The sequence below is a fragment of the Odocoileus virginianus genome, chromosome 15 (assembly GCF_023699985.2).
Source record: "Odocoileus virginianus isolate 20LAN1187 ecotype Illinois chromosome 15, Ovbor_1.2, whole genome shotgun sequence".
Lineage (NCBI taxonomy): Eukaryota > Metazoa > Chordata > Mammalia > Artiodactyla > Cervidae > Odocoileus > Odocoileus virginianus.
In genome coordinates, this window is record NC_069688.1 from 50,418,787 (window position 1) to 50,446,219 (window position 27,433).

Here is a 27,433-nt window from a genome sequence, read left to right on the forward strand (position 1 = left end):
TCCCTAATTTAAATATGAGTTTCCAGAGAACAGAATTGTGACTGTCCTTCCCAAAAACTACAATCAAAAGTACATATTTTATGGTTAAAATACAAAATAACTTTTAATACAGTCCAATCTAGTAATGTTAAAACAATTTCTGAAACTGATTAAAACCAGGGAATAGAAAGTTCAGCTTAAACCATCTTATAAATTAAATGATATTTTATGAGGTACAGTTGTTTTAAATGATTTTTATATATCCTCAAAAATATTTAATTATATTTTTCTAGTATTAGAAAGAAATAGTTGTTTTGAGTTTTATATGTCAAAAGCAAATACAGCATGTTCATCTTACTTGCACAAGTAACTACAGTCTAAGATTATCATTTTCCTTAACGGTGAACAAAATCAATTAGATGAAATTTTCTAGGAATAAATGTAACATTCTGCATGTAAATTTATAAATTTATTAAGACTACAAAATACAGAACAGTGTCTTAACAGTAGCTTGTGTGATAAACTCTAATTTCCAGAGGCACAAAAGCTCAAGACAAATAGTAACTAAATAGAAGTTCATTATATATATCTGGAAAATACACCATAATTTGTGCTATGTGAAGGATTGTTATTAAATTTTAAGAGACTTTTTCAAACATGTCATGGAAGTATGAAGGCAAATCACATGGGAAGTGACTAAAATAAATTTATTCTGTTTATCCTGGACTATTCAGTTAAAAAAAAAAAAGTTTTGTGGAACATCTACCATACGCAGGGGAGAAAGAAGGTGCAATTAACCTAGTGCTAAAATTTTCACCACTAAGAGGTAAGCAGTACCATTAACTGAAATTGAATGATGGAGTATCAAGTGGGATGAGGGAAACTACACTGAGTTTTGCTTTAAACATGTTAGGCAACAGTAAAATACCCATTGGGCAATGGTCAAGAGGTGGTTAAAATTTGGAGTTTGGCTCTCAAGAGAAAATAAATGGACACAGAGATATACACATAGGGTTGGTTGCTAAACACACAAACACACACATACATACACACTGTTGAATAAATCAAACAAACAGAAGAGGACTGGTCACACTATCAGAAACAACATATACTTAAGATACAAAGGAAAGAAACACATTTGAGGAAGGAAATGAAGATGGTTCAATAAGGAGAACCAATAGACTATACTGTGCTAGTGTCAAGAATTGTGAGCTGTAATGAATGATGTAGAAGACAGGAGACTCCTAAGTCAGACAAAGGACTGTATTACTCATGGCCCAGCAAGCAGCATGAGTATCAACATATGTATTTATATCAGTTCCTTTTGCCCTCAAGTTTCACAGAGAAACAACAAAGATGTATCCAGATTGATGACTGCACATGCAGTGGAATGAATTTTAAGAAATGAATTCTATACCTGAAACTAATTCAACACTGCAAATCAACAGTATTTCAAATAAAAAAAGGAGAAATGAACCCTGTGTTGAGAAACCAGATCTTTTATAATGGGCAGTAAGCAGGCACTCCATTGGCTCCAGAGGGACACTGGATTTATCTCCCAATACTGTTCACTATACAAATATCCTTTAAAAGCTAGTCCAGAATAAAGAGAGTCATTGTCACCATTCATAGTATGTACAAAAAAAGTAAAAGATAACAGGCGTTATAACTCCTGAGGGCCAAGAGAGATGAAGGTTTCAATGGAAAAGGTACAATTATATATAAATGCCAATGAAACATAACATATTAAGTTTTGTCAGATATATTTAGCATTGATTCCCAGTGGCTCAGTGGTAAAGAATCTGCCTGCCAATGCAAGAGATGAAAGAGACACAGGTTTGACACCTGGGTCTGGATGATCCCCTGAAGAAGGAAATGGCAACCCACTCTGGTATTCTTTTTTTTTTTTTAAGGTACTTTCTTTTTTTCATTTATTTTTATTAGTTGGAGGCTAATTACTTTACAATATTGTAGTGGTTTTCGTCATACATTGACATGAATCAGGCATGGATTTACATGTATTCCCCATCCCGAGACCCCTCCCACCTCCCTCTCCACCCGATTCCTCTTCTCCAGTATTCTTGCCTGGAAAATTCCATGGACAGAGGAGCCTGTCAGGCAGGCTATAGTCAAACGGGTCGCAAAGAGTCAGACACCACTGAGCACACATGTGCATGCACGTACAAACACACGTGTGCATGCACATACACACACACATACATTCTTTCAAGTCACTTATGACTAAGAAATGGAAGTTTCAGTTCAACAAACTGAGAACCTAATACTAATAATATCTGTTTAACAAAGAAAGATAATGGTAGATATTCTCTCCAGTGGGGGGTGGGGGGTGGGTGCGTGTGTGGGTGTGTAGGTGTGTGTCTGGAGAAGGAGGAAGAAACAGGGAGAGAAGAGGGTAGATGGTTAGCACGTATTACATTAAGAACTTACTATTTATCTGTCAAATACATTCGTATCCTTGAATATCTGTCATAAACATCCATTTATTCATTCACTCAATAAATGATTTTCTAAGAATTCCCTATATGTCAGGAAATTTTAGGTACTGGAGATAAAATGGTAAGCAGCCAGTGAGTAACTCTGTCCTCTCAGAATTCACTGTCAAAAAGTAAAGACAGACAGACTACTGTCATTACGTGCTGTGAAAGAAGTGCACAGTGAATTATGAAAATGAATGTAGCACAAATATTTAATCAAACTGGGAAAGCGAGAAGGGAAAAAGCAGCTTTCGGGCTTACTTGAAGATACAGTAGGTGAGCTAAGACCGCAACACTAAGCTGAAATTCGAAGAGGTATAAGTTAAAGGGGTAAGGACAATTCTAAGAATGCCAGACAGAAAAAAACAGAATATGCAAAATCATAATCACCACTGAAAAATTTAAAGAAGGCCAAGAGATCTGAAGCACAGAGAAAAAGACGGACATATCAAAAAGACTAACACTGACTCAGAAATTGGAATGATTGTACTGTAAGTTCCCTTTGATCCTAAGCTGATAGTATTTTGTAATCATTTTATATTCCTAAATAGCAGGCACTCGAAAATTTATTTATACATTAGTATCAGATTAACAAAGACTAAGAAAGAACTTTTTAACATGCAGAAACTGCTATAAATCATAGGCAAAATATAGCATATAAAGAAGAGCTAAAGTCTATATTTAAAAAAAGAAAAAATGTTGAGAACCTATTTTAAAATATTTTACATACATGACTTATAGTCACCATGCGCTTCTACTTCTGAAGGAAGTGAAGAAGAATCTAGTCTCTCTATTTATCTATACAAATGTAAGTAAGAGAAATGCCACTAACTGGTTCCTGTGAAAAGGAGCAATGAATTCAGAAGGTGGGCTGCACCGAACTCCCATAGGAGCCATAGGAGCTTTTAGCTCCTTCACTGGAATCAGCGCCAGTCAAGTAGAGAAAGTGATCAAGGGGGAAGAAGGAAAAGAGCAAATGGAGTTGCTAAGACTTCAAAGACAAAGCACTCCTGTGACATCATGGAAGGGTGGCTCTTTTGATAGTATTTAAGATGAAGTCAGTGCTTCCCGAGTGACTAAGATGTAGAGAATCCACCTACCAATGCAGGATACAGGGGTTCAATCCCTGGGTTGGGAAGATCCCCTACACAAATAAATGGGAACCCACTCCAGTATTCTTACTTGGGAAATCCCATGGACAGAGAAGCCTGGCAGGCTACAGTCCGTGGGGCCACAAGGAGTTGGACACAACTGAGTGACTAAACAACAATAAATATGAAGTAAAGAAGGAGATTCTCAAAGTTAAAAATGTATAAGGCTAGGTGGTACAACATTTACAATATGGATGCTAAGAATAAAAGACACAATGATAAATACCCTGAGACAGTGGAAAAATATTATACAATTAGAAGATCCATATTCAGATTCAAAGTCTGACTTATTAAACATTTGGACAACTTCTGAGCCTCAATTTCCCCCTCTGTTACACAAACTAAATTTGTTGTGCTGAAAACAGTCTTTGTTTTGCAAACAAGTTGAAAAGCTTATATGCAAGTGATTTATAAATTGCAAAATACCGTGTCCATAATAAGTTTCATTAATACTGTTAATACTTCTTTCAGTCAATTATATTTAATCCCATTTAAAAAGTTGTCAATTTTCTCACATTCTGAAGTCACAGATGAAATACTCTGCCTCTTTATCCTGAGTGAACTTCTCTTAAAACTCACTTCCTAATATATTCAATAATATTCACAACATTATCTGGTCCCCAAATTCAGTAACCCCCTTCAATTTAGGAGCATATGCACAAAAGCAGTTGTCTTCCACACAGGATGCCATGATAATCAAAAGCCAATTAGAATGATCACCAAACTCCTCTAAAATACACCATTTGCCACATTTCAAAACCTCTCATTCAAATTATAATAAATCAATGGGGAGAGCACATTAACAACCTCTTTTGGATGCTCTGTCTCTAAAAAAGAAAGCAGGGCTTACCCATGCTTCCCTGAATTGTTCATCTAGAAGAGTTCAACTATACAGAATCTTTTTTTTCCCCCCGAAGCAAACATTAGTAATGACGCATGGGTGCTCCAGCCTCAAAAAAAAAAGAAAAGCAAATACAATCATCATTTGCTCATTCATTCAGTAAATATTTGTTGATAGCCTACTATTTGTGGGATATTGCTCTAGACACTAGGAATTTTCTGTGATCAAGAAACTTGAAAAATTCCAGCCATAATAAAACATTACCTTCTAATAGCAGGAAAAATAACTCAACAAGACAAATCAGTAACATATATGACAGAGTGTGATAAGAAAAACTTTAGAATAGTAAGTAAATAAAATGTGTTAGCGTGAATGTGTGTGTGAATGTGTGTTTAGTCGCTAAGTCCTGTGAGGTTCTTTTGCAACCTGATATACTACAGTCCGCCATGTTCCTCTGTCCATGGGATGTTTCAGGCAAGAATACTGGAGTAGGTTGCTATTTCCTTCTCTAGGGGATCTTTCCAACACAGGGATCGAACCCCATGTCCCCTGCATTGGCAGGCGGATTCTTTACCACTGAGTACGCACATACATACAAACAAGAGAGAAAAAAGTTTTTATATACAGCTAGGAAAGAACTTGCTGAAAGGGATATATTTCAATAAACTTAGTAAAGGATTGTTAATAAATTACTTCTTCATTTAAAATTTATTTACAACTTGTTTATACCATCAATCATACACACAGACACATAAACACACACCCTCTAAACTTTATTACAGGAACGTAAGATTATTTTAAAACTAGCTTTAAAAAATAATACTTATGAGCTCTCTCATAACCATATCATAAATACCATATCATAAATATCTAAGCCATGAATGTGGGTGGCAGTTCCCAAGATGGATGGAAAATTTAAGCTTAAAAATACCCTAAATAAAGTATGTGAATGTAGTTTAAGTAAAAACACATTACATTTGAGGATTAAAACACACCCAAGGAATATTTTCAAAGAACCAAATGCATGATATTAAAATTTTACATGCAAATCCATAAATATATCACTACACGTAAAAATAATGTTGAAGATTTAGATGAATCTCCTTAACAGCAGAAAAACTGTTAAAACTTTATCTTAGAAATATCATATATCTAACTTTTACAGTACTTTACTTTTATATAAAGGTTCAAAATGCAAATATATATATTGAGATACTGAATATGCATTTAGATTACAAAGAATAATACAAATACTGTTATGAGAAAGATCAGAGTATTATCTAAACAGGCTTAACTCAGTTCATTCTAGTGGTACATACAGCAAAACAAAAAAATGAAGAGTCCCTGTCCTATGTAGGAATATGCAGTAGGGACTTCCATGCTGGTCTGGTGGTTAAGAATCCACCTTGCAATGCAGGAGACGAAGCTTCAATCTCTGGTTGGGGAACTACGATCTCACATACTATGGAGCCACTGCACCCATGAGCCACAATGAAAGATCCCACATGATGCAACAAAGCTCCTGCATGGCTCAACTAAGATCCACACACCCAAATAAATAACTTACTTTTATTTTTATAAACTATTTATAAAAAAAAAGCATATGCAATAGATTCTAGTAAGCTTAGTCCCTTCTTAGGTATCAAAATTCTAACCATATGGTCTGGTCACTCTATAACATTTTAATGATTTAATAATATGAAAACAAAACCTACCAAAAACTACTATTTGGACAATTATAAAAAGGAGATTCCCCAATAGCATATTCAAAGAATATGATTAAATAGGCATTTAAAAAAAGCATGATTTAACCACCAATCGTTTCTCCCGATGCAGGGCTAGGTGATCCACATAGGCTAAATCTTGCCCACCTCTTTTGTGAATGAAGTTGTACTGACACACAGTCACACCCATTCATCTACCTGTGGCTATTTTTGTCTTTCCCTGGTGGCTCAGTAAAAAGAATCTGCCTGCAGTGCAGGAGACCCAAGTTTAGTCTCCGGGTTGAGAAGATCCGCTGGAGAAGGGAATGGCTACCCACTCTAGTATTCTAGTATTCTTGTCTAGAAAAGTCCATGGACAAAGAAGCCTAGCGCTGCAGTCCTTGGGGTTGTGAAGAGTCAGAAAGGACTGAGCAACTAACACTTTCACTTTTTCACAACTTTTTTGTGTGTGCTAAAACAGCAGAATGGAAAGCAGAGCCCATATGGCCCACAAAGCTCAAAATGTTAGTAAAACGTTTAGTAAAATGTTTACCAAGCCCTACCTTAAACTACTGGTTTATAAAGTCTTCTACCCACAAGGGATGGGTAGTGGCCTCATCCTGCTATTTTTTCCTTAAGGTTCCACACTCATCTTCATCAAGATGAAAATGTCTTTGTGAGGAGTTCTCTTCAAAAGAATGTTGATTCAGGGGTTCTCAGAGTCACCTTTCAAATACTAATTTCCAGTTTTTAGTGTGGATACCATTCAGCTACAAATGCTACTATATCAAATTCTGCTTTCAAATGGCTTTACATCCCTGCATATGTGCACTGCTTCAAATATTCACTCCATATAATCTCTGTCTCAGTTCAGTTCAGTTGCTCAGTCGTGTCCTACTCTTTGCAACCCCATGAACCACAGCATGCCAAGCCTCCCTATCCATCACCAACTCCCAGAGTCCACCCAAACCCATGTCCATTGAGTGATGCCATCCAACCATCTCATCCTCTGTTGTCCCCTTCTCCTCCTCCCCTCAATCTTTCCCAGCATCAGGGCTAATTACAAATCTTTTCATGGTTTCTACTTTGAACTTAGTCAAAGTGAACTTACTTTGAACTCATGTTTAATGCATTTTCTATAAGCTACAGTACTTGTTACATATTGTTAATTGAGCTCTACTCTTACGCAGCTATTTGAAATCACCTCACTGGTCAATTAATTCTAAAGAAAAAATTCAGATCTCTGACCCTTTAAGAATATCTAGCTATCTTATTTCCAGAATCATTGTCTTGGCTTTACTAACAACATACATACTGACTAAATGAACTCACTGCTCACATCTGGCTCTCCTTATCCCAGGTCTTCACTGATCCTTCTAATATCTCCTCTCAACGTGAGAGGTGTAGATCTGCTATTATGGTGGTGAACAAAATGAAATAGATTCTAGGCAAAGAGCTTCTAAAAATAGGCAAAGAGCTTCTAAAAAAAATTAATTCTAAGAAATAAGAACCTGACTTCTGCGTTTTTTCCTTTGTTATACTATCAGTATCTTTTCCCTCTTGTAAATACACAGAACGCTCAAACCCCTATTTTAACATGGCAAAATATGGGTCACAAAGTGCTACTATCCCAAGAAAACTATTTTCTCTTTGCAATGTTTTAACCTTCTTTTACTCTTTTCCATGTATTACAAGATATATTTTAAAACTCAGTTGGATTTAGTACTAGTAGTAGCTGAACCTGAAGGTTACCTGTTATACACACAAAGGAATTATCTCTTAATAAAATAGAATAAAATCATTACTGTTTGTAAACACATCATTTATCAAACATTATACAAAATACTTCATCTGAATTTTCAAAGAGAATTAACTGCAGGGTGTATCCCAAGGGACACAAATGAAAAAAAGAGGAAGAATGGACAAAAACAAGGGGTGAGGGGAGGGAAGGTAAGGAAAGGAGAGAAGGAAAGAAAGACAGTGCTTTTTTAAAAGTCTTGCTGGAAAAGAAAATTCAAAACAAGTGAATAATGGTGTACTTACCAGAACTGTGGCAGTAGTCCATACACTGTGGAACCTGGACTGTGAAGGCTATCAAATCTGGAGCTAAGAGAGATTCTGGCTTTCTGCTCTCATTGAGCCACTTGCTGCTGTGAAGGTCTTTAGTGTCAGAAGGACCCTGAAGCAATGGAATCAACTTCTCTTTTCCACTGTCACCTGAACAGACAGATGTATGAAAAAGAAGATTATAAAATATATATATAGGAGTAGCCTGGGGATGCTTGATTTTAAAGTATACTAACAACATAATATAAAATTTCCATTTACACTTGGTAATTTTTGTTGTACATTTAGTTATATTTTAAAAGTATGACTGATAAAAATTAAATGCACTTTTAACTCTTAAAATGTTTTAGTATTTAGTTAATGAATGTAGAACATGTTCAGAAAAGCTTATAAAACAACATGAACACACTGTATTGTAAATATTCAAGGGAATCTGTACCTCTTTAAACTTATCTAGACATTTAATCCACACTGGAAAAAATTAAATAACAAATAGTTTAAGGAAAATACTATGAAATAAAGTATTGGAAGGAAGGCAAAGTCAATTACAATCTTAAGTTGAAAAACAGCTGGGGTTTCTGTTTAATTTCATTATACTAGCAACATTTTAATTTAATTTTTAAGTGTCATATACATCTATACCTCCTATTCCACCCCAAAATGTGTAAGAATAAACTTTAATTTCTCTTCCCTCATAACCATTCTTAAAACTATGCAATATTTTTTTTCTTAAGTAAAAATTAATTTATTAATGTCAAGAAGTATCATCCTGGCAAAATTAACAATTTTTTTTCAAGTAAAATAAAAAATTTAAAACCTCTGATTCATAGGAACAATGAGTAAATTCTTGTTTCAGTAACGCTCCTTGTAAAACGCAAGGCCAATTCTCCTATACAGGCAATAAAGTTTTACACGGTCCAGCTGCACATACCTGGGGCTTTGGCACAAATTTTTATTGATCCCACGGTCCCAGAGGCACATTTGACCAATGATGTGCTGCAGTACTTCAATTCAACATTCTGGATTGAGCCCTCAAGAGTTGGCAGGGGATTCTTAGATTTCACACCTAATAAAAGAAAACTGCAAATGTACTAGCCGATTGAATTTAAATAATTTTTATACTCCTTCACCGAGGCATTTAAACTTAATTATACTTTAATTATCTACCTCAGATGTTCTTACAGTATTTGTGTTAGGCTTCACAGTTTAGTGTTCAGGAGGTAAAATGATGCAATTTAAAAATAAACAGGTTGAACTCTTAAAAACTATACTTATGCAAATTCTAAACAAATAGTTATTTAAAAATATGGATACTAAAAAAAAATCACATTTGGTTTTAGAATACAGAGTAAGATTTTCAATTTGAAACAAATTTAATTTATAAACTGACTTTCACTTATGCAGAGGCATTAATTTAAGCATGAAACTACCTGTTTAAACAGACTCCTCAAAATATCTTGGTCAGGTAGGATGCAAAGAGAGAAACATGATAGCTCAAAACAGCTCCTAAATTAAAATACAACAGCTTATAAGCAAAATCAATATGCCAACTGTAGCTAAAAGAAACCAAAGGGATTCTGTATCAATTAACAAAAAAAAGTGAGCATTATCTTTTTTACTGTATGCTACTTGCTGAAAGACATAAAGCACAGAGGTAAACAATTACCATGACATAACTGGTAGGGAAAACATAATTCAAAGAGGAGAAACTCATTTTGGCCCTGAAGGCTAGGTAAGAATTCAAAAGGGAGAGAAACCTTAAGAACATTACACTAACATTATTGTAAACCACAAAAAATGATGATAATGTGAAGAACTCTAATCCATTAACATATACCAAAGGACTTACTGTGTGCTATCCACACATTTTCTTCTATCCTCAAAACAGGGTGGTAATAAAAATGTTATTGTTCTCTCATTTTTACAAATTGGGATACAATGGATTAGAGGAATTCAGTAATTTTCTCTCTGCTCAGTCCCACAGCAGAGGAAGAGCTGAGGTGTTTAACACAATTTGATCTTATCACAGAAAACTTCATTACTCATTTCACCAATACTCATGAAAAGAGGCTTTCTTTTCCCCATTCCACATTCCAATCAAATATGCATCATACTTTATATGTGAAACTTCATGAAGGAGAACTAAGTATGAAGAATTAAGAAAACTATGAACTTTTATGACAGATATATTAAACATTATACCAAAATCTTTGATTTCAAACTCCAGGGTGTTCAAGAAGCCCAATAGACTCTTTGTGAGATGTGGCCCAGGAAGCCTGCAATTTAACTAAAATACTACATGGTTATCCACTAATTAAAGGACACCATCTTGAGAAACATCTCTCACATACTAATCTTTGCTTCAGAAGAACCTCTAAATCTGCTAATATCTATTTGACTGTTACAAGAACATGGAACAATTGGTTGCTATTTCCCAATATTCACCACTTGAACCTATTATCCTCATAGCAGGAGTCTAAATGCTGTGTACTTACATTTTTTCTATGATTTTATCAGCTTTTATCAAATTCTCAAAATCTATGACCCAACAAACTTAAGAAGTTGTATTTCAGGAAGTTAAACGATGCCTACAATATGATATAAACACCACAGTAATAGTAATAATAGTAACAGCAGTAGTAGCAGTAGCACTAACTATAGCACCTAACACTGAGCACTTAGAGTGCCATGCACTACATCTAATTTGCTATTTTTATTCATAACCAAAAAAAAAGAGGTATCTATTACTATTCTACCTCATATTCAGGAAAACCAAAGTTTAGAGAAGTAAGGATTTTGCCCAGGCTCAAGTCAGAAAGTGAGGAGGCTTGGATCACTTTTCTCCTCATTGAGAAAGGAAGCTGAGCTACCTACGCATATTTAACACCTACTGTGGATGCACAGATTATAATCAGCGATAATTTACCCTGCTCCAATCATTATGTTAAGTGATGAGAGGGATACAAAATGAGTTAGAATACTTTATTCTAACTCAAGCACCCAGAGTCAGACTCTCATTCTACACCAGTTTTTTTGAAAGGAAAAAAAAAAAAATTGAAGAATCTAGATAGTAATCAGGAGACAAGAGCTAATGAAACATTCTCTCAAGGGTTAGAATTGAAATAGTTCAGTTGGCTGCAAAACTAAAATACATGGATAGACATACATGGCTTTTTAAAAAATTACTTTATAAACTGCTTCTTTTACAAAGTTTACACCAAGTTTAGGACTCTACCTTGAATCTCAAATGAAAGATCTAAGTCTGTTAATATCTATTGTGTGCTATATATATTGATAAGACTCTTCAGAGTCTTATCAGAAGAGCTGTAATGTATAGCACAGGAAATTATACTTGATATTATAATAATCTACAGTGGAAAAGAATAATATATATATATCTGCATCACTGTGAAACACTGTAAATCAACTCTATTTCAATAAAAAATAACTTTAAAAACAGAAGTTGCCTGAAATATCTTCTGATAAAAATAACATATATGTAAAAAGCATCTTATTTTAGATTATAATTATCAAGAAATTATTTCACTTTATCATTAAATTTCTCAGATATTTTAAAATGCTTTAAAAACTAAAAAGTCCTGCAGTTTTTCCTTAAGAAAAATTTTTTCCTAAGCAATTTTCTTTTAATTGCTCAACCTCAGATTTTTTAAAAGATAATTATAGTCATCTCTTGATAGACTTCAACAATGGAGAAAAGCTGCTATTAAAAAATAACCTTAGTGATACAAATTATGAACCTTGAGTGATATGACATGTCAATATGGTTCATCAGTTGTAACAAATATACCACCCTGGTGAGGGATGTCAACATTGGAGGACGCTATGTAAACCGAAACAGAGGCAGAAGCTATACTGAAAATTTCAGAACTTCCCTTCAATTCTGTTGTGAACCTAAAATTGCTCTAAACAAGAAATAGCATTCATAAAAATAATTTAAAAATAAACTTGGCTTCTTTCCATTCTACCATCAAACGAAAATTTGTAAAATACCCCAAACATACACACTAGGAAGAAATAAAGGAACAGTCTTGGCATTGAACAACTCACAGCACCCCTCACATTGTTTTCAAGCTACATGAATGCTTCTTCCTAAAATTGTCAAAGAAAATCTTCCTGTTAGGAACACGAAATGGTGAAACAAAAAGACCAAAAACTCTGAAACAGAAAAATCCAGGCTTCAGATATAGGTAGTATTTTGTATTTAGTACTTATGTGGCTTCAGGCAAGCCACTATTAATTACTGTTTCACGTGGAGGCCAAAATACTGCAGTTACTGTTCAAGGTATTTAACTCTGAGAAATAGGAATTTTATACAGAACTTAATTTAGGGAAGAGGTGCAAAATTTTGGAAAGTTGTATAGTCATCTGTTATGAGTCGACAGAACAATCACAGACAGTGACAGTATCTTATATTTGATATGATGACTTCAGAAAGCACTGTCATATGCATTTACTCAAATATTGCTATCAAAATCTACTAGAGGAAGGCAAGAAGGAATCCCTAAGGTATTGCAATTGAAATACAATTTCACATGGTATATACCATCAATAGAAAAATCTAAGAATACTGAATTTTCATAATACAATTTAGTATAAAATAATACAGTTATTTCTTCTCCTTTTAGTGCTTTTCTGAATGATATTAACCCAATACATAATCTCAGTCCTGTGGTACACCATTCATTCAGATTCTCTTCCCACCATCTTTCTCTTTTTTTAATTAATTATTTTAATTGGAAGTTAATTACAATATTGTAGTGTTTTTGCCATACATTGACATGAATCACTTATGAGTGTACATGTGTCCCCCATCCTGAAACCCTCTCCCACCTCCCTCCCCATCCCATCCCTCAAGGTCATCCCAGTGCACCAGTCCCCAGCACTCTATCTCATGCTTTGAACCTGAACTGGCGATCTATTTCACATATGCTAATATACATTTTTCAAAGCTATTCTCTCAAATCATCCCACCCTCGCCTTCACCTACAGAGTCCAAAAGTCTGTTCTTTATCTCTGTGTTTCTTTAGCTGTCTCGCATATATGGTCATCATTACCATCTTTCTAAATTCAATACACATGCATTAATATATTGTATTGGTGTTTTTCTTTCTGACTTACTTCACTCTGTATAATAGGCTCCAGTTTCATCCACCTCATTAGAATGATTCAAATGCCTTCTTTTTAATAGTCGAGTTAATATTCCACTGTGTATATGTACCACAGCTTTCTTATCCATTCGTCTGCTGATGGACATCTAAGTTGTTTCCGTGTCCTACCCATTGTAAACAGTGCTGCGATGAACATTGGGGTACACGTGTCTCTTTCCATTCTGGTTTCCTCGGTGTGCATGCCCAGCAGTGGGATTGCTCAGTCGTATGGCAGTTCCATTTCCAGTTTTTTAAACAATGTCCACACTGTTCTCCATAGGGCTGTACTAGTTTGCATTCCCATCAACAGTGTAAGAGGGTTCCTTTTCTCCACACTCAATCCAGCATTTATTGTAGACTTTTTGATAGCAGCCATTCTGACCGGCATGAGATGGTACCTCACTGTAGTTTTGATTTGCATTTCTCTGATAATGGGTGATGTTGAGCATCTTTTCATGCCTTTGTTAGCCAACTGTATGTCTTCTTTGGAGAAATGTCTGTTTAGTTTTTTGGCCCATTTTTTGATTGGGTCATTTATTTTTCTGGTATTGAGTTGCATGAGCTGCTTGTATATTTTTGAGATTGATTCTTTGTCAGTTGCTTCATTTGCTTTTATTTTCTCCCATTCTGAAGGCTGTCTTTTCACCTTGCTTATAGTTTCTTTCATTGTGCAAAAGCTTTTAAGTTTCATTAGGTCCCATTTGTTTATTTTTGCTTTATTTCCATTACTCTGGGAGGTGGGTCATAGAGGATCCTGCTGTGATTTATGTCATAGAGTGTTTTGCCTATGTTTTCCTCTAGGAGTTTTATAGTTTCTGGTCTTACATTTAGATATTTAATCCATTTTTAGTTTATTTTTGTGTATGATGTTAGAAAGTGCTCTAGTTTCAATCATTTACAAGTGGTTGTCCAGTTTTCCCAGCACCACCTGTTAAAGAGATTGTCTTTTCTACATTGTACATTCTTGCCTCCTTTGTCAAAGATAAGGTATCCATAAGTGCATGGATTTATTTGAGCTTTCTATTTTGTTCCATTGATCTATACCTCTGTCTTTGTGCCAGTACCATACTGTCTTGATAACTGTAGCTTTGTAGTATAGTCTGAAGTCAGGCAGGTTGATTCCTCCTGTTCCACTCTTCTTTCTCAAGACTGCTTTGGCTATTTGAGGTTTTTTTAATTTCCATACAAATTGTGAACTTACTTGTTCTAGTTCTCTGAAAAATACCGTTGGTAGCTTGATAGGGACTGCACTGAATCTATACATTGCTTTGGGTCATACACTTATTTTCACTATATTGATTCTTCTGATCCATGAAGAATATTTCATGAAGTATATTTCTCCATCTATTTGTATCATCTTTGATTTCCTTCATCAATGTTTTATAGTTTTCTATATACAGGTCTTTTGTTTCTTTAGGTAGATTTATTCCTAAGTATTTTATTCTTTTCATTGTAATGGTGAATGGAATTGTTTCCTTAATTTCTCTGTTTTCTCATGGCTAGTGTATAGGAATGCAAGGTATTTCTGTGTGTTAATTTTTTATCCTGCAACTTGACTATATTCACTGATTAGCTCTAGTAATTCTCTGGTGGTGTCTTTAGGGTTTTCTATGTAGAGGATCATGTCATCTGCAAACTGAGTTTTGCTTCTTCTTTTCCAATCTGGATTCCTTTTATTTCTTTTTCTTCTCTGATCGCTGTGGCTTAACCTTCCAAAACTATGCTGAATGGTAGTGCCCACCATCTTTCTTATCCAACATAATTCTCCTAACCTCACAGACGTGTTAGCCCCTCAGTGTTCAGTATGATCATTCATATAAATTAAAAGATAAACTAATGAGAATGACCTGTATATCTGAGTGGAAGTAAAAGATTAAGGATCAAGCAATACATAAGTTTATTTCTGTTTCTGACTTAATTATTAGAGCCTAATAACAACAAAGAAATGAAAATGGAAAGATAAGAGCTAAAAATGCAACTCTCAAAGAGGCAAGCAGTGTCATCAAAATTTCAGAAGATAGATACTGATGAACAGGTAGCAACAGGATGACTTAGAGAAAAGTGCCTGTGAGTTACCACATTAAGAAGCAAGTTGATTGGCAATAAGCCCTGGAATGGTAAGTATTAAAGAAGCCAGCCAGTTCAGAGGGCAGGAACTCAGATGAGGCTAAAAAGATGAGCAGTGACTGAATGTCTATCTAATGACCACAGATCCTTTGCCTTAATCCATGCAGCAATCCAAGTATCCCACTCTCATCCCAACAACAACAGAGGAGTTGAACCAGAAGGACAATGAACTAAGGGACACAACCAAGGAAAGGGGTGCATACTAAAAATGGAAGACTGTCTAAAAATGGGTATAAAATGGATGTACTGAATAATGAAATGTTTTCTTTCACTCTCTAAGAACCCTGAATGCCAGACTTAAAACCTACAGCAAGGATATGGAAGGATGTCTGTGAAAATTGGCCAGTCCAAGAAAAGTGAACCACAGACACTGATAACTCATTAGGCCCTCACCTTCAAAAACATGAATAAGTGTCCAACTCTCCTACAATGACATCTGCCATTCAGTAAGCTCCAACCTCACAAACAGGTTTCCAATTTAGTTATTTTCCAATTTTTAGCTATTTAAAATTTATTCTACAATATGAGGGATCATCAGAAACTAGGCATAAATCACTAAAATGAGAAGTAGAGATAAAAAAATCAACAGAAAAGGAACTTCAGGTAAATAGATGCTGGGATCAGAAAACTTAAGTAATATAATTATATTACTTTATATTTATTATGATAAATATATTATTAAGTTATTAACCACAAGGATAAAAGTTACATAACAAAAAATTTAATGGCAGTATATTTCATATATATATGCCCATAACATATTAACACTGAATATATATTTAAGCAAAATCTGTGATATAATGACAAAAGAAGAACAGAGCCTATAGTAAGAACTGCCCATAAAAGCTAAATCCTCTTGATAGACTGGATAATACCATCCCACCTTCACTCAAGAAGCCCAAATCCTAATCCCAGGATCTGAGAACATGCTATCTTACTTGGCAAAGGAATATTGAGTTAAAAAAAAAAAAGAATTAAAATTACTAATAAGCTAATTTGAAATGTGGACAAATGTAGCCATTTGTCCAGGTAGACACATGTAGCCATCAGGGTTCTTTAAAATGTTATTAAAGAGGGCAGCAAAAGATAGGAGTCAGAGAAAGACATGTCATAACAAAAGCACTATCAGAGAAATGCAATTTTGCTGTCTTTGAACATGGGGCATGAGGACTGCTGGTGGCCTATACAAGGTGGAAAAAGCAAGGACATGAATTCTCTCCTAGAGGCTTCATAGAACACAACTCTACTGACACCTTGATTTTAGTATAAGACTCGTTTTAGACTTTAAACTACAGAACTGTAATAAAGCAGTAAACTTATGCTGTTTTAAGGCATTAGGGTTATTGTAATAGATAGCATGTATAGATAGCATTATAATATCCAACTAAACATGAAAGATAAGAAAACTTCAATATAAGCATTTTACTTAGAAATTTAGATGTTAATATCTAAGAATGAGCCACAAATGATTGCCTCTAAAAAAAAAAAAAACAGTGGAGATTTTAAGGACCCACAGAACTGCCCTTTTTGTTACAAGCCTTAAAAAAAAGATAATTTAATAAAATAAAACAAAAGGTCACTCAAGCAAGCAGGACTCATTCCAGGCACACAAAAATAAAAAGAATCACAAGATAGTGAACCAACAGTAAATGTTTCTGTCGAGGGAAAAGGCAAATTCTTTTAAAACACTCATTGAAAGAATAGTCATCTTAGCAAAATTATTAGAGAACATTTTACAATAGTGAAGAGCTTCTAAATGGTTGATAGTGTAGTAAAAACTAAGCATTATCATTTCAGGGGAAGAATAAAAGGAGAACACAAGATGAGAGGGAAATTTATTATATGAGAGGAAAGTGGAAGTCTCAACAAGAGTGACTGGGCAGGCAAGGACAAATAGGTGTACCAAGAAAGCTAGCTAGTTCTTGGTAACTTGGGATTCTGGGTTTACCTTTCTAAAAGCTTTCTTTTTTAAAAAAAAAATTGCCAGAGTTAAGGGTATATGCCAAAGCAAATATTAATATTGTGTTTACTATTAAATACACAGAGATGTAACCAGTCTACCCAGGATCACATTTTAAGTAAACTTGTTGGTTTGATGGTTCCTAGACCATGAAGAAATTAAGATCTGAGTGCTGACAGGACTGTGGTTACGAAGTCTCAGGGAAAACACCCACCCTCTTCCACATCAAGGCCAAAACAAAGAAGTTTCTTTGTTAAAACGAGAGTGGGACAGATTTTTAAAACAGTCCATCTTTCTACTAGTCCAGAGCAGTTATGAGCTCAGGGAAAGGGAAATCACTTCCCAATTCCTCCTTTCTGGTCCCCACCACTTTCTGGCGACTAAAAGCCAAGCCCACTGGTAACTGAGTTGCCACAGTCCATTAAGATAGTCAAAGCATGAATACTTGTTTCCCACTCTAGTTTTCCATTTCCTCCTTGTTTGGGGTTTGTTTTTTTTTTTTTTTTTTCTTTCTTTCTTTCTCACAGGTTCAGCAGTTCACTTACTAATAGAGTTATATGTGTTATACATATTCCAGCATGGGTGTTTGTACAGGAAAGGATTTCAGTCAATTATCATACCATGCTACCAGGCACAGAAGTCACATCACACTATGCTATATGTTTCTTAAGTAAACATACATCATAATTGAACATTCTCCTCCCTAGGATTGCACCCATGCTAGATGAGGAAGCAACAAGTAGTTTTTGAGGTTAAACACTAGAGGTTACGCAGAGATATAAAACACATTATAAATCCCAAAACGTACTAGTTTAACTATTTTGTGTCCATAATTATAAAGTGAGTGTAATAGCTACCTTACAGAAGAGTTCTTGCAGAAATGATAGCAGAGTATCTGGCACGTTAGGATTCAATACATGTTAGCCTGTATATTCTCACTGTCACTATCACTACCAACAGTACAAGCTTATTGGGGAAGCTCAGTTTATACATAAGGAGTAAAGCTGCTGCTGTTAAGTCACGTCAGTCGTGTCAGACTCTGTGCGACCCCACAGATGGAAACCCAACAGGCTCCCCCGTCCCTGCGATTCTCCAGGCAAGAATACTGGAGTGCCATTTCCTTCTCCAATGCATGGAAGTGAAAAGTGAAAGCGAAGTCACTCAGTCATGTCCGACTTCCAGAGACCCCATGGACTGCAGCCTACCAGGCTCCTCATTCCATGGGATTTTCCAGGCAAGAGCACTGGAGTGGGGTTGCCACTGCCTTCTCTGACATAAGGAGTAATAAGGGAGTTTAATAAATGGTACATTAATCACTAGACTTTTATTCTAGTATAAATTCTGCCATCAAATAGCTGTATAATTTTGGATTTAAAGTCTCTATGATTCATTTTCTTCATCTGAAAAAAAAAGAATGGTTGTATTTGATTATAACTAAGCTTTCTTTAAGCTTTAAAAGCCAATGATTAGCTGAAATGTAGGAGATAAAAGACTGCATAACAGGACCTGGAAAGGAAAAGTGGCCTTTGAAGGGAACCATACTGTCATATAACATCAGCATTTTTTAAAGGCAAAGAAAAATTACACTAAATGAAAATGGTATGTTTCTGTATATATGATAGAAAAACTATGAACTAGGTAATGTCAGCAACTTTAATGAAAGACGAGAAAAATAAATTTTTCAAATATACAATTTACAGATAGATATTATAAGAATAACTTTTGAAACATTTTCTATTTCTCCTTAGCCTCTAGAGCTATACTGTCAGATAAAGAACAATAATTATTACTTTATAAGACAAATAATAAAGTGGTACATTATTATATTTGGTTATTCTATACATAAAAGTTCTTAGTTTGAATAATAAAATAATTACTGTTATGATCATTCAGTATTATACCCACACAAGAACTTAAAAGAAAAAATAACAGGATAATAGAGTAAAATGCCTAGAAAAAAAAAGCTGCTTCTTGGATTAGGTATTTCATAACACATATGAGAAGGAAATACATGAAAATAAATTCTCATTAATAACCACTGGTAGAAATATCTAAAATAAGACTACTACATAAAGGTCATAAAGATTTTTTTAATAAAAAATTTTTAACTGTGGATAAGGATGCTAAATTACTACCTGGCAAAATAAAAGACATCACAGTGAAGGGCAAAAGTGTTAGTCATTCAGTCATGTCCACTTGTCTACAACCCTCTAAGACTGCAGCCCACCAGGCTCCTCTGTCCATGGAATCCTCCAGGAAAGAATACTGGAGTGGGAAGCCATTCCCTTCTCCAAGGGATCTTCCTGACCCAGGTATCGAACCCAGTCCTCCTGCATTTCAGGCAGATTTTTTTTCACTGTTTTAAATTAAGGAAACATGTGTGTTTGTCCATGCATGTGTGTATGTAAAGGTAGTTGGTAAAGGGCACACCAATATGAAAATAAATACAAAATTCATTCCATCTGCACAGGACAAGATCATTCTTCTTTCCTTAGTTTAATTATGCCCTAAGGCATTGTCAATTCTACAATTAAAAGTGCCAAGCCAAATATCCAACCACTATGAAACCTTGACTCTAACAAGCATTCTTTTACTGTACGAACTCTGACTGCATACAACCAAGATTCATTCTTGCTATTTCAATCACTGACCTCCAAGGAAAAAATCAAACGCCTAACACGTATACTTCTGGATGTTTCTCACTGTGAAAAGCAATCACTCAGGCTTGAGGATGCAAGCTTTCATCTGCATCACTTAAGGATGATCATCTACTAATGGTTCTTCATGCATACAATAGCACTGACTCTCATGTCTCATTCACTCACTGATTCACTATGTTTTACTAAACACTACTATACACCATCCACAGTCAAGGATTATAGGGGTAAACAAGACCAATTCAGGGTCATCTCTCATGAAATCTACAATCTAGTTGAATGAATAAATAGACCCATGAATCAGTGAATGATAAAGAATACAAAAGAAAATTCACCTAACAGGAAAAATAAACAATAAAAAAAAAAAAGGACAAAAGACCAATTTTGCTATAACTAAAGAAAAGTGAGTTAAAGGAAAACTGAAAATTTGAGCAACAGCATTTAAAGTTGTTGAGGTTTTATTAAAACAACAATTTTCCTTCATTACCAGTTGCATTATATATTCATGGAATAATTTGAGAGAGCAATGCATTACTTTTTAAAGTTTATAATCCATAACTAAGTAATTAAACTGGGAATTTATCTCAAAGAAATAATTAAAAAGAAGGGAAAATGCTTTATAGCAGTATTAATTACAGCAGCAAAAGTCAGAAAACACTATAAATGTCAGAAGAGAATAGTTAAATATATTATGAAACAACAATATCTCATTATTAATCTTAAAAACCTATGTTACTTGATGTTAATGTGAAGGTTACAAAAATGAAAAATGACACATGGAAAAATATTAGAAATTATATAGAAATTTGCATTAAAATAGAAATTGGAAATCTTATAAAACTCCATATATAACCTAAAAATTGACCTACTAATCAGTTTCAAAGCTTTAATACCTTCATATAATAAGGGTTCATATTAAAGACTGCAAACAAATCATACTCTACAACAACTGTAGGCAGACTCTGAAGACAATGACAAAAAAATCCCCTTACTAATTCTGGCATTTATATCCAAAATTACAAGTTAAAGGAAAGATGACAAACAGAGGTCAATATGTAAATTTACAAATAACACTAAGCTTTCCAATAAATAACCCAAATACAATAAAAATTAAGTAACTGAAGATCTCAAAAGTCTAAGAAAAACATTTTTAAATACACAAGTAGAGTATGGTATATAATCTATAAAAATATTCAATTATTATGTTGTACATTTGAAACTAATATGTCAACTATAATAAAAAAGAAAGAAAAGGAGTGAGATGAGTTACTTCACACTGTGTTGTTAATGAAAAACAAAAAAACCAAAAACACACAAGTGTAGGAGAAACAGAAATGATAGTCCAATCTATACATAAATTGGGCTCTAAATTATTCATGAATCAGTGCAGGCCACATCCCTAAAGAACAAACATTAACATTGCCAAATTCAGAGTAAAACATTCTGTCAGACAGTTAGGTATGGTTAGGCCAAGAAATAATAGCATCGACTCATAGTCACATTCACCCTTATTCTACCCAAAAAGAAACATAATCAAGATTTTTAGAAGGTATTTCTCAGTTCTTTATAGAAACAAACTAGTTCCACTTCAAGGAAGACAGAATAGATTTTCTGCTATTTCTCATGCTAAGGACAACTAAAATCCCATTATTACATATATAAACAAAAATAAAACTCTGAAAGACGGAAAGAGGGCAGCCCATCAGTTAGGGACCTCAGGATCCAAAGACAGTCACAGTGGTGAGGTGCATAAGCTTTGATTTTGCCTCACATATTCCAGACTTGAAGCTGAAGAAGCCAGCAACCCATGAAGGCCAACAAGTACAGACATAAAAATTGTTAACAAAATTCCACTCTCCCTAGCCAAAGGAACTGAATAAAAAGCATCAGCAGCAAGACAAAAATCTCACAGACAATAACTGCTCTACTCCAGGTAAACACCACAGAAAAAACTGTTGTTCCAACTCCCACCATACTAACAAAGGTCTACTAGACTTCTATTTTTAACATGCACTAACAAGGAAACCCAGTGCCCCAACTTGAGTAGTACAGAAGGAGACTTAATCGGGAACGTGGACTTCCAACCCAACCCAGCAATAAGGAGGCACCGCTCAACTTTCCAGGATGGGATCAAAGAAGGCCTTGCAGAGACTTGCACCAACCTCCAGCAATAATGAGCTACTCTACTACCACAACCACAGTATCAGCAGAGACCTCATGCACAATAGCAATGAGGTCTTGTGATCCAACCACTGCAAGCCAGAGAATTATAACTGGAGTTCTGCATAAGAGCTAGAATTCCCACCCTGGGTCAGAACTTAGCAGCCACTCCGCTGCCCTTAGATACCAATGGAAGTCAAATGGAAAACCTGGACTTCTACCTCCACCGGTAAGTAACAAGGGTGCACGTGCCCTTCCACAGTTGGAGCATTATCACATGAAGCTGTATAAACTAGAAAGTTTAAATAAGACCTAGGGTCTCAAAAAACAATTTCCAGATTTTTTACATTTCAGTCAAAAATCAACCGTCATACCAAAAACCAAGTTCACAAAGTGAATGAAAAAGACAATTAATATATGCCACAGTGATGACAACAGATGTTAAATCCGACAAATGCTTTTTAAAAGGCATCATAAAAGTATTTCAATGAGCAATTATAAGCATGCATGAACAAATGAAAATGATAATTTACCACAGGAAGGCAGGCAGGGATGTAACGAAAAAGGACTCAAGAAGAAATTTTAGAATTGGAAAATTCAGAAACAGAAATAAAGAACTCAATGAATGGGTTCAACATCAGAATGGAGAAGCTAAAGGAAAGAATTCATTAAACAGGAGATAACACAACAGCAATGATCCATTCTGAATCATACAGAAAATAGGAAAGAAAAAAAAAACACAACAGAAACTCAAATTCCTACAGGATCATAATAAAAGATCTAACATTCATGTCACCAGGGTACCAGAAGTAAAGGAGAAAGGTGGGGCTGAAAAAGTACATGAAGAAATAACAGCAAAAAACTTCTCAAATTCAGCAAAAGATGTAAGCATGAAAATTAAGAAGTTGAGCTAACCCTGGAGTAATCAAAGAAATCAAAGCACAAAGATAAACTACTAAAAACTAAAGACAAAGAAAAAAAATCTTAACAGGAGTAAAGGAGAAGTGACACCTTACTCACAGGGGAAAAACAACTCAAATGACAATAATTTTTTTTTTTTTTTACTTGAAACCACAGTGGGAAGTGGCACAACATTTCTCAACTGCTGAAAAAGACTTCAGGATTGAAGGGGGAAACCAGACATTCTCAGATGAAGGGAAAGTAGGAAAATTTTTAACGTGTAGACCTTTTCTAAAGAACAAAGTAAGTTCTCCAAGTAAAAAGGATTTAAAATCAGAAACTGTGATGTATTAGGAAAAGAGAATAAAATAAAAATAGGATACATATTAACAGACTTTTATTCATTCCTTGAGATTTCTAAAAGGTTTCATGTTGAAGCAAAAGTCATATCTGATGTGGTTTTCAATATACAAAGGGGACATATTGAAGACAACTGTATTATAAACAGGAGAGGGTTAAGAAACAAAGGTAAGTATGCTTTCTACATATCAGTTGAGCTAGAAAAGTGACAATACCAGTAGACTACAGTAAGTCACACAGTTTAAATGGAAACCCAAAACAACCATCAAAAACGCTTCACAAGATACACTCAAAATGACTACATATAAATCAAAATTGCATCTAAATAACATTCAAATAACAAAAGGCAGGAAAACAAAGACATTAGGAACAGAGTAATCAAACAGAAAGTGAAACCTGAAAACTGAAATGGCAGACTTAAAGCCTAATCAACCAATGCCTGTGACCTGTGAAGTCCTGCAGTTTCCTGTCTGACTCTTTGCAACCCCATGAACTGTGGCCTACCAGGCTCCTCAGTCCATGGAATTTTCCAGGCAAGAGTAGTGGAGTGGGTTGCCATTTCCTTCTCCAGGGGATCCTTCCCAACCCAGGGATCGAACCCAGGTCTCCCACACTACAGGCAGACACTTTACCGTCTGAGCCACCAGGGAAGCCCAATCAACAACAGCTACCTTAAATGTAAAAGGTCTAAATCTAGCTAATAAAAGACAAGACTGGTCGACTGGATTAAACACAATCCAACCATATACTATCTACGAAATCTCATTTCAAAGATGAGGTAAGAAAGTTGAAAGCAAAAGAATAGAAAAGGGTAGATCACAAAATATTAATCTAAAGAAAACAGAACATAGTGAGACATAATTTCACACAATTAGATGGCTAAAAAGAGACACAATAAACAGTACTGGTGAGGAAGTGGAGAAATTTTTGACACACTTGCACTGCTGATGGGAATGTAAAATGATGCAGCTGCTGTGGAAAACAATTTGGTAATTTCTCAAAAAGTTAAAGAGGTAACATACAGTCCAGCAATGCCACTCCAAGGTGGCACACAAGAGAACTGAAAACACACATCCAATCAAAAGCTTACCCAAGGATGTTCCCATAACACATTGTTCTTAATAGTCAAAAATAAATGCCAAGATACGGATGACCCTTGAAAACATTACACTAAGTGAAAGAAGTCAGATACAAAAGGTAACATATTGCATGATTCCACTCGTAGAAAATATTGAGAATAGCTAAATCCATAAGGACACATAAATTAGTGGTTGCTGGGGGCTGGAGTTAAGTGAAATGGGGAATTATCAATAAAAAGATACAGATTTCTTTTCAGGTGATAAAATATGTTTTAAAAGTAGACAGTGGTGATGGTTGCACAACTTTATGAATATAATAAATACCTCTAAGTTGTGAATTTTAAACTGGGTAAATGGTAAATACTGTGTATGAATTAATGTGTATGAATTTAATCTCAATTTATAAAAAACAAAACAGCAGGGCTGTTTAACATAAGATACAATAGACTTGAGAAAAAAAAAAACATAGGAGATGCTCCTATCTCACAGCAATCCTAAATGCATGTGAAACTAACATAGCTGAAAAACTTTAGCACACAGCTGATAAAGAGAAATAAATCCACATTTCTAATTGAACACTTCAACAGTTCTTTAACAACAGAGAGAAAAAACCAGAATATCAACAAAGATATAGAAGATGGAAAAAAATATTACCAATCAATAAGCTCTCTGTGATATTACAGAACAAAAGAAGAAACATTCTTTAAGTGTCTACAGAATATACAGTACAATAGACCGTAATATTCTGAGCCATAAAAGAAGCTCAATAAATTTAAAAGAATTGAAGTCAGAGTTTCTTTGTTAACCACAAGTGATTCAAATTAGAAATCATAAGAAAAGAGTAATAGGGAAATCTCCAACTACTTGGAAATTAAGCTGATCTAAATATTCCACAATTCAAAGAGGAACACTTAGGAAAAATTAAATATATACACAGAACTGAGTAAAAATATGACATATCAAAATATATGAAACACAACTAAAGCAGTGCAGAAAGGAAATTTTACAGCAGCAAATGTACACACTGGAAAAAGTAAGTCTGAGGTCAACAATCTAGGCTCTCACTCAAAACACAGAAAAAGGAGAGAATGATAAGCTGAAAGCAGAGGAAGGCTATATTTAAAAAAAAAAAAACAGCAGAAATCAACAAAGTTGATTTTTAAATAACTGTTTTTTAAAAAACTGAAATTGAAAAAATTAGCAAAAGGGAAAAAAAAAAGAAAAAGGGATCACAAACTGCCAATATCAGAAATGAAACAAGGTATCACAACAGACTGCAAACATCAAAAGGTTAATGAAGAAACACTACAAACAAGTCTGCATACAGCATGTGATAGTTTTGATGATACAGATCAGTAAGTCAAGAAAAATACAAAAAACACCAAATGGTAAATCCAGGGACATATGGAAAGTTATATCAAATCTTTGACGAAGAACTGCTCAAAACAATCTCTTCCAAATAAAAAACAGGAGGAAACACTTAATGAAGCTAGAATTACCCTGCTTCCTAAACAAAGACATTGCAAAAAAAAAAGAAAAGGAGTACTATATACAACTATTCCTCATTAATATACATGTGAAAATACACAACAAGACATTACAAATGGAATTCAGCAATAAGTTTGTGGGTATATAACTATATATAAAAAAATATAAATAAATAATCATGATCAAGTGGAATTTATTCCAGGAATGGATTTTTAGTTCAATATTGAAATATCAATATTATCCCCCATAGTAACTGGCTAAACAATAAAAATCATAATAATATCTACTCATGTAAAAAATTACACTTGACAAAATTCAACACCCATTCATGACAAACTCTTTCAAGGAAACAGGAATAGAGAACTTTCTTAACATTAGAAAGAGCATCCACAAAAACAACTAAAGTTACTTAATAGTGCAAAACTCAACACTTTCACACAAAGACTGGTACAAAGCCAAGGATGTCAGCTTTCACTGCTGTCTTTCAATTTAATGGTAGAAGTCCTATCTAGAGCATTACAAGAAAGAAAAATAAGAGGTACAGATGAGAAAGGAAAAAACTGAAAATGACTTGTATGTCCTTCAATAGATAAATGGTAAAACAAACTGTGATAAACTCATACCATGGAATATGATGCAGCAATAAGACTTATATAATTATACACACAACAACATAGACAAACATCACATATTATATGATTCCTTTTTCACGATATGTCCATAGTAGGCAAATTCATCGAAACAGAAAGCAGATTAGAGATTATGGAATGAGGCAAAGCAGAGACTGTGAAGTGATTGTTTTGAGACAGTGATGAAAAGGGTAACCACATTGTAGATACACTAAATACCACTGAACTATATATTTTTAAATTGTTATTTGTGTATTATATGAATTTCACTTCAGTAATACAGAGAAAGAGAGGACAGAAAAGTCAATCAAAAGAAAAAGAAAACCCACTGGCTCACATATTTAAAATTAAAAGTTTGAAAAATACCTATTATCTTTTCCATCTCCCTTTTATTTCATGTTTATGAAAATTCATTTGTGGAAGAATGTTCAGTGTTTAAACTATTAACAGGTGCTTATTCTAAGAGTACAAGTTAAGAGAAACATAGGCATTTGTATGTGTAGGTGGGATCACTAGAAATCTTTACAGACTAATCAATATACTTTTTAATCACTCGATGTTCATCAGTTTGTTGTAGCACTATCCTAAAAAGACTTATTTTACATTCCAAAGGTTTATCAAATTTTAATGCATATATGTCTATAATTCTTAAAGAAGGAACATTAAAAA

At 34.4% G+C, this 27,433-nt stretch overlaps 1 protein-coding gene across 11 annotated transcripts in view; it reads right to left on the reverse strand.

The window, feature by feature from the left end:
• The window catches only part of VPS13B (vacuolar protein sorting 13 homolog B), a 780,541-nt gene that overhangs the window by 555,769 nt on the left and 197,339 nt on the right, over positions 1-27,433 (reverse strand). For all 11 annotated transcript variants that reach the window (XM_070477337.1, XM_070477338.1, XM_020914637.2 and 8 more), the window contains 2 exons: positions 9,168-9,302; positions 8,213-8,386 (listed from right to left, as the gene is read on the reverse strand). In XM_070477337.1, the coding sequence (XP_070333438.1) occupies positions 8,213-8,386; positions 9,168-9,302 (309 nt within the window). The remainder of the gene's footprint in view (positions 1-8,212; positions 8,387-9,167; positions 9,303-27,433) is intronic.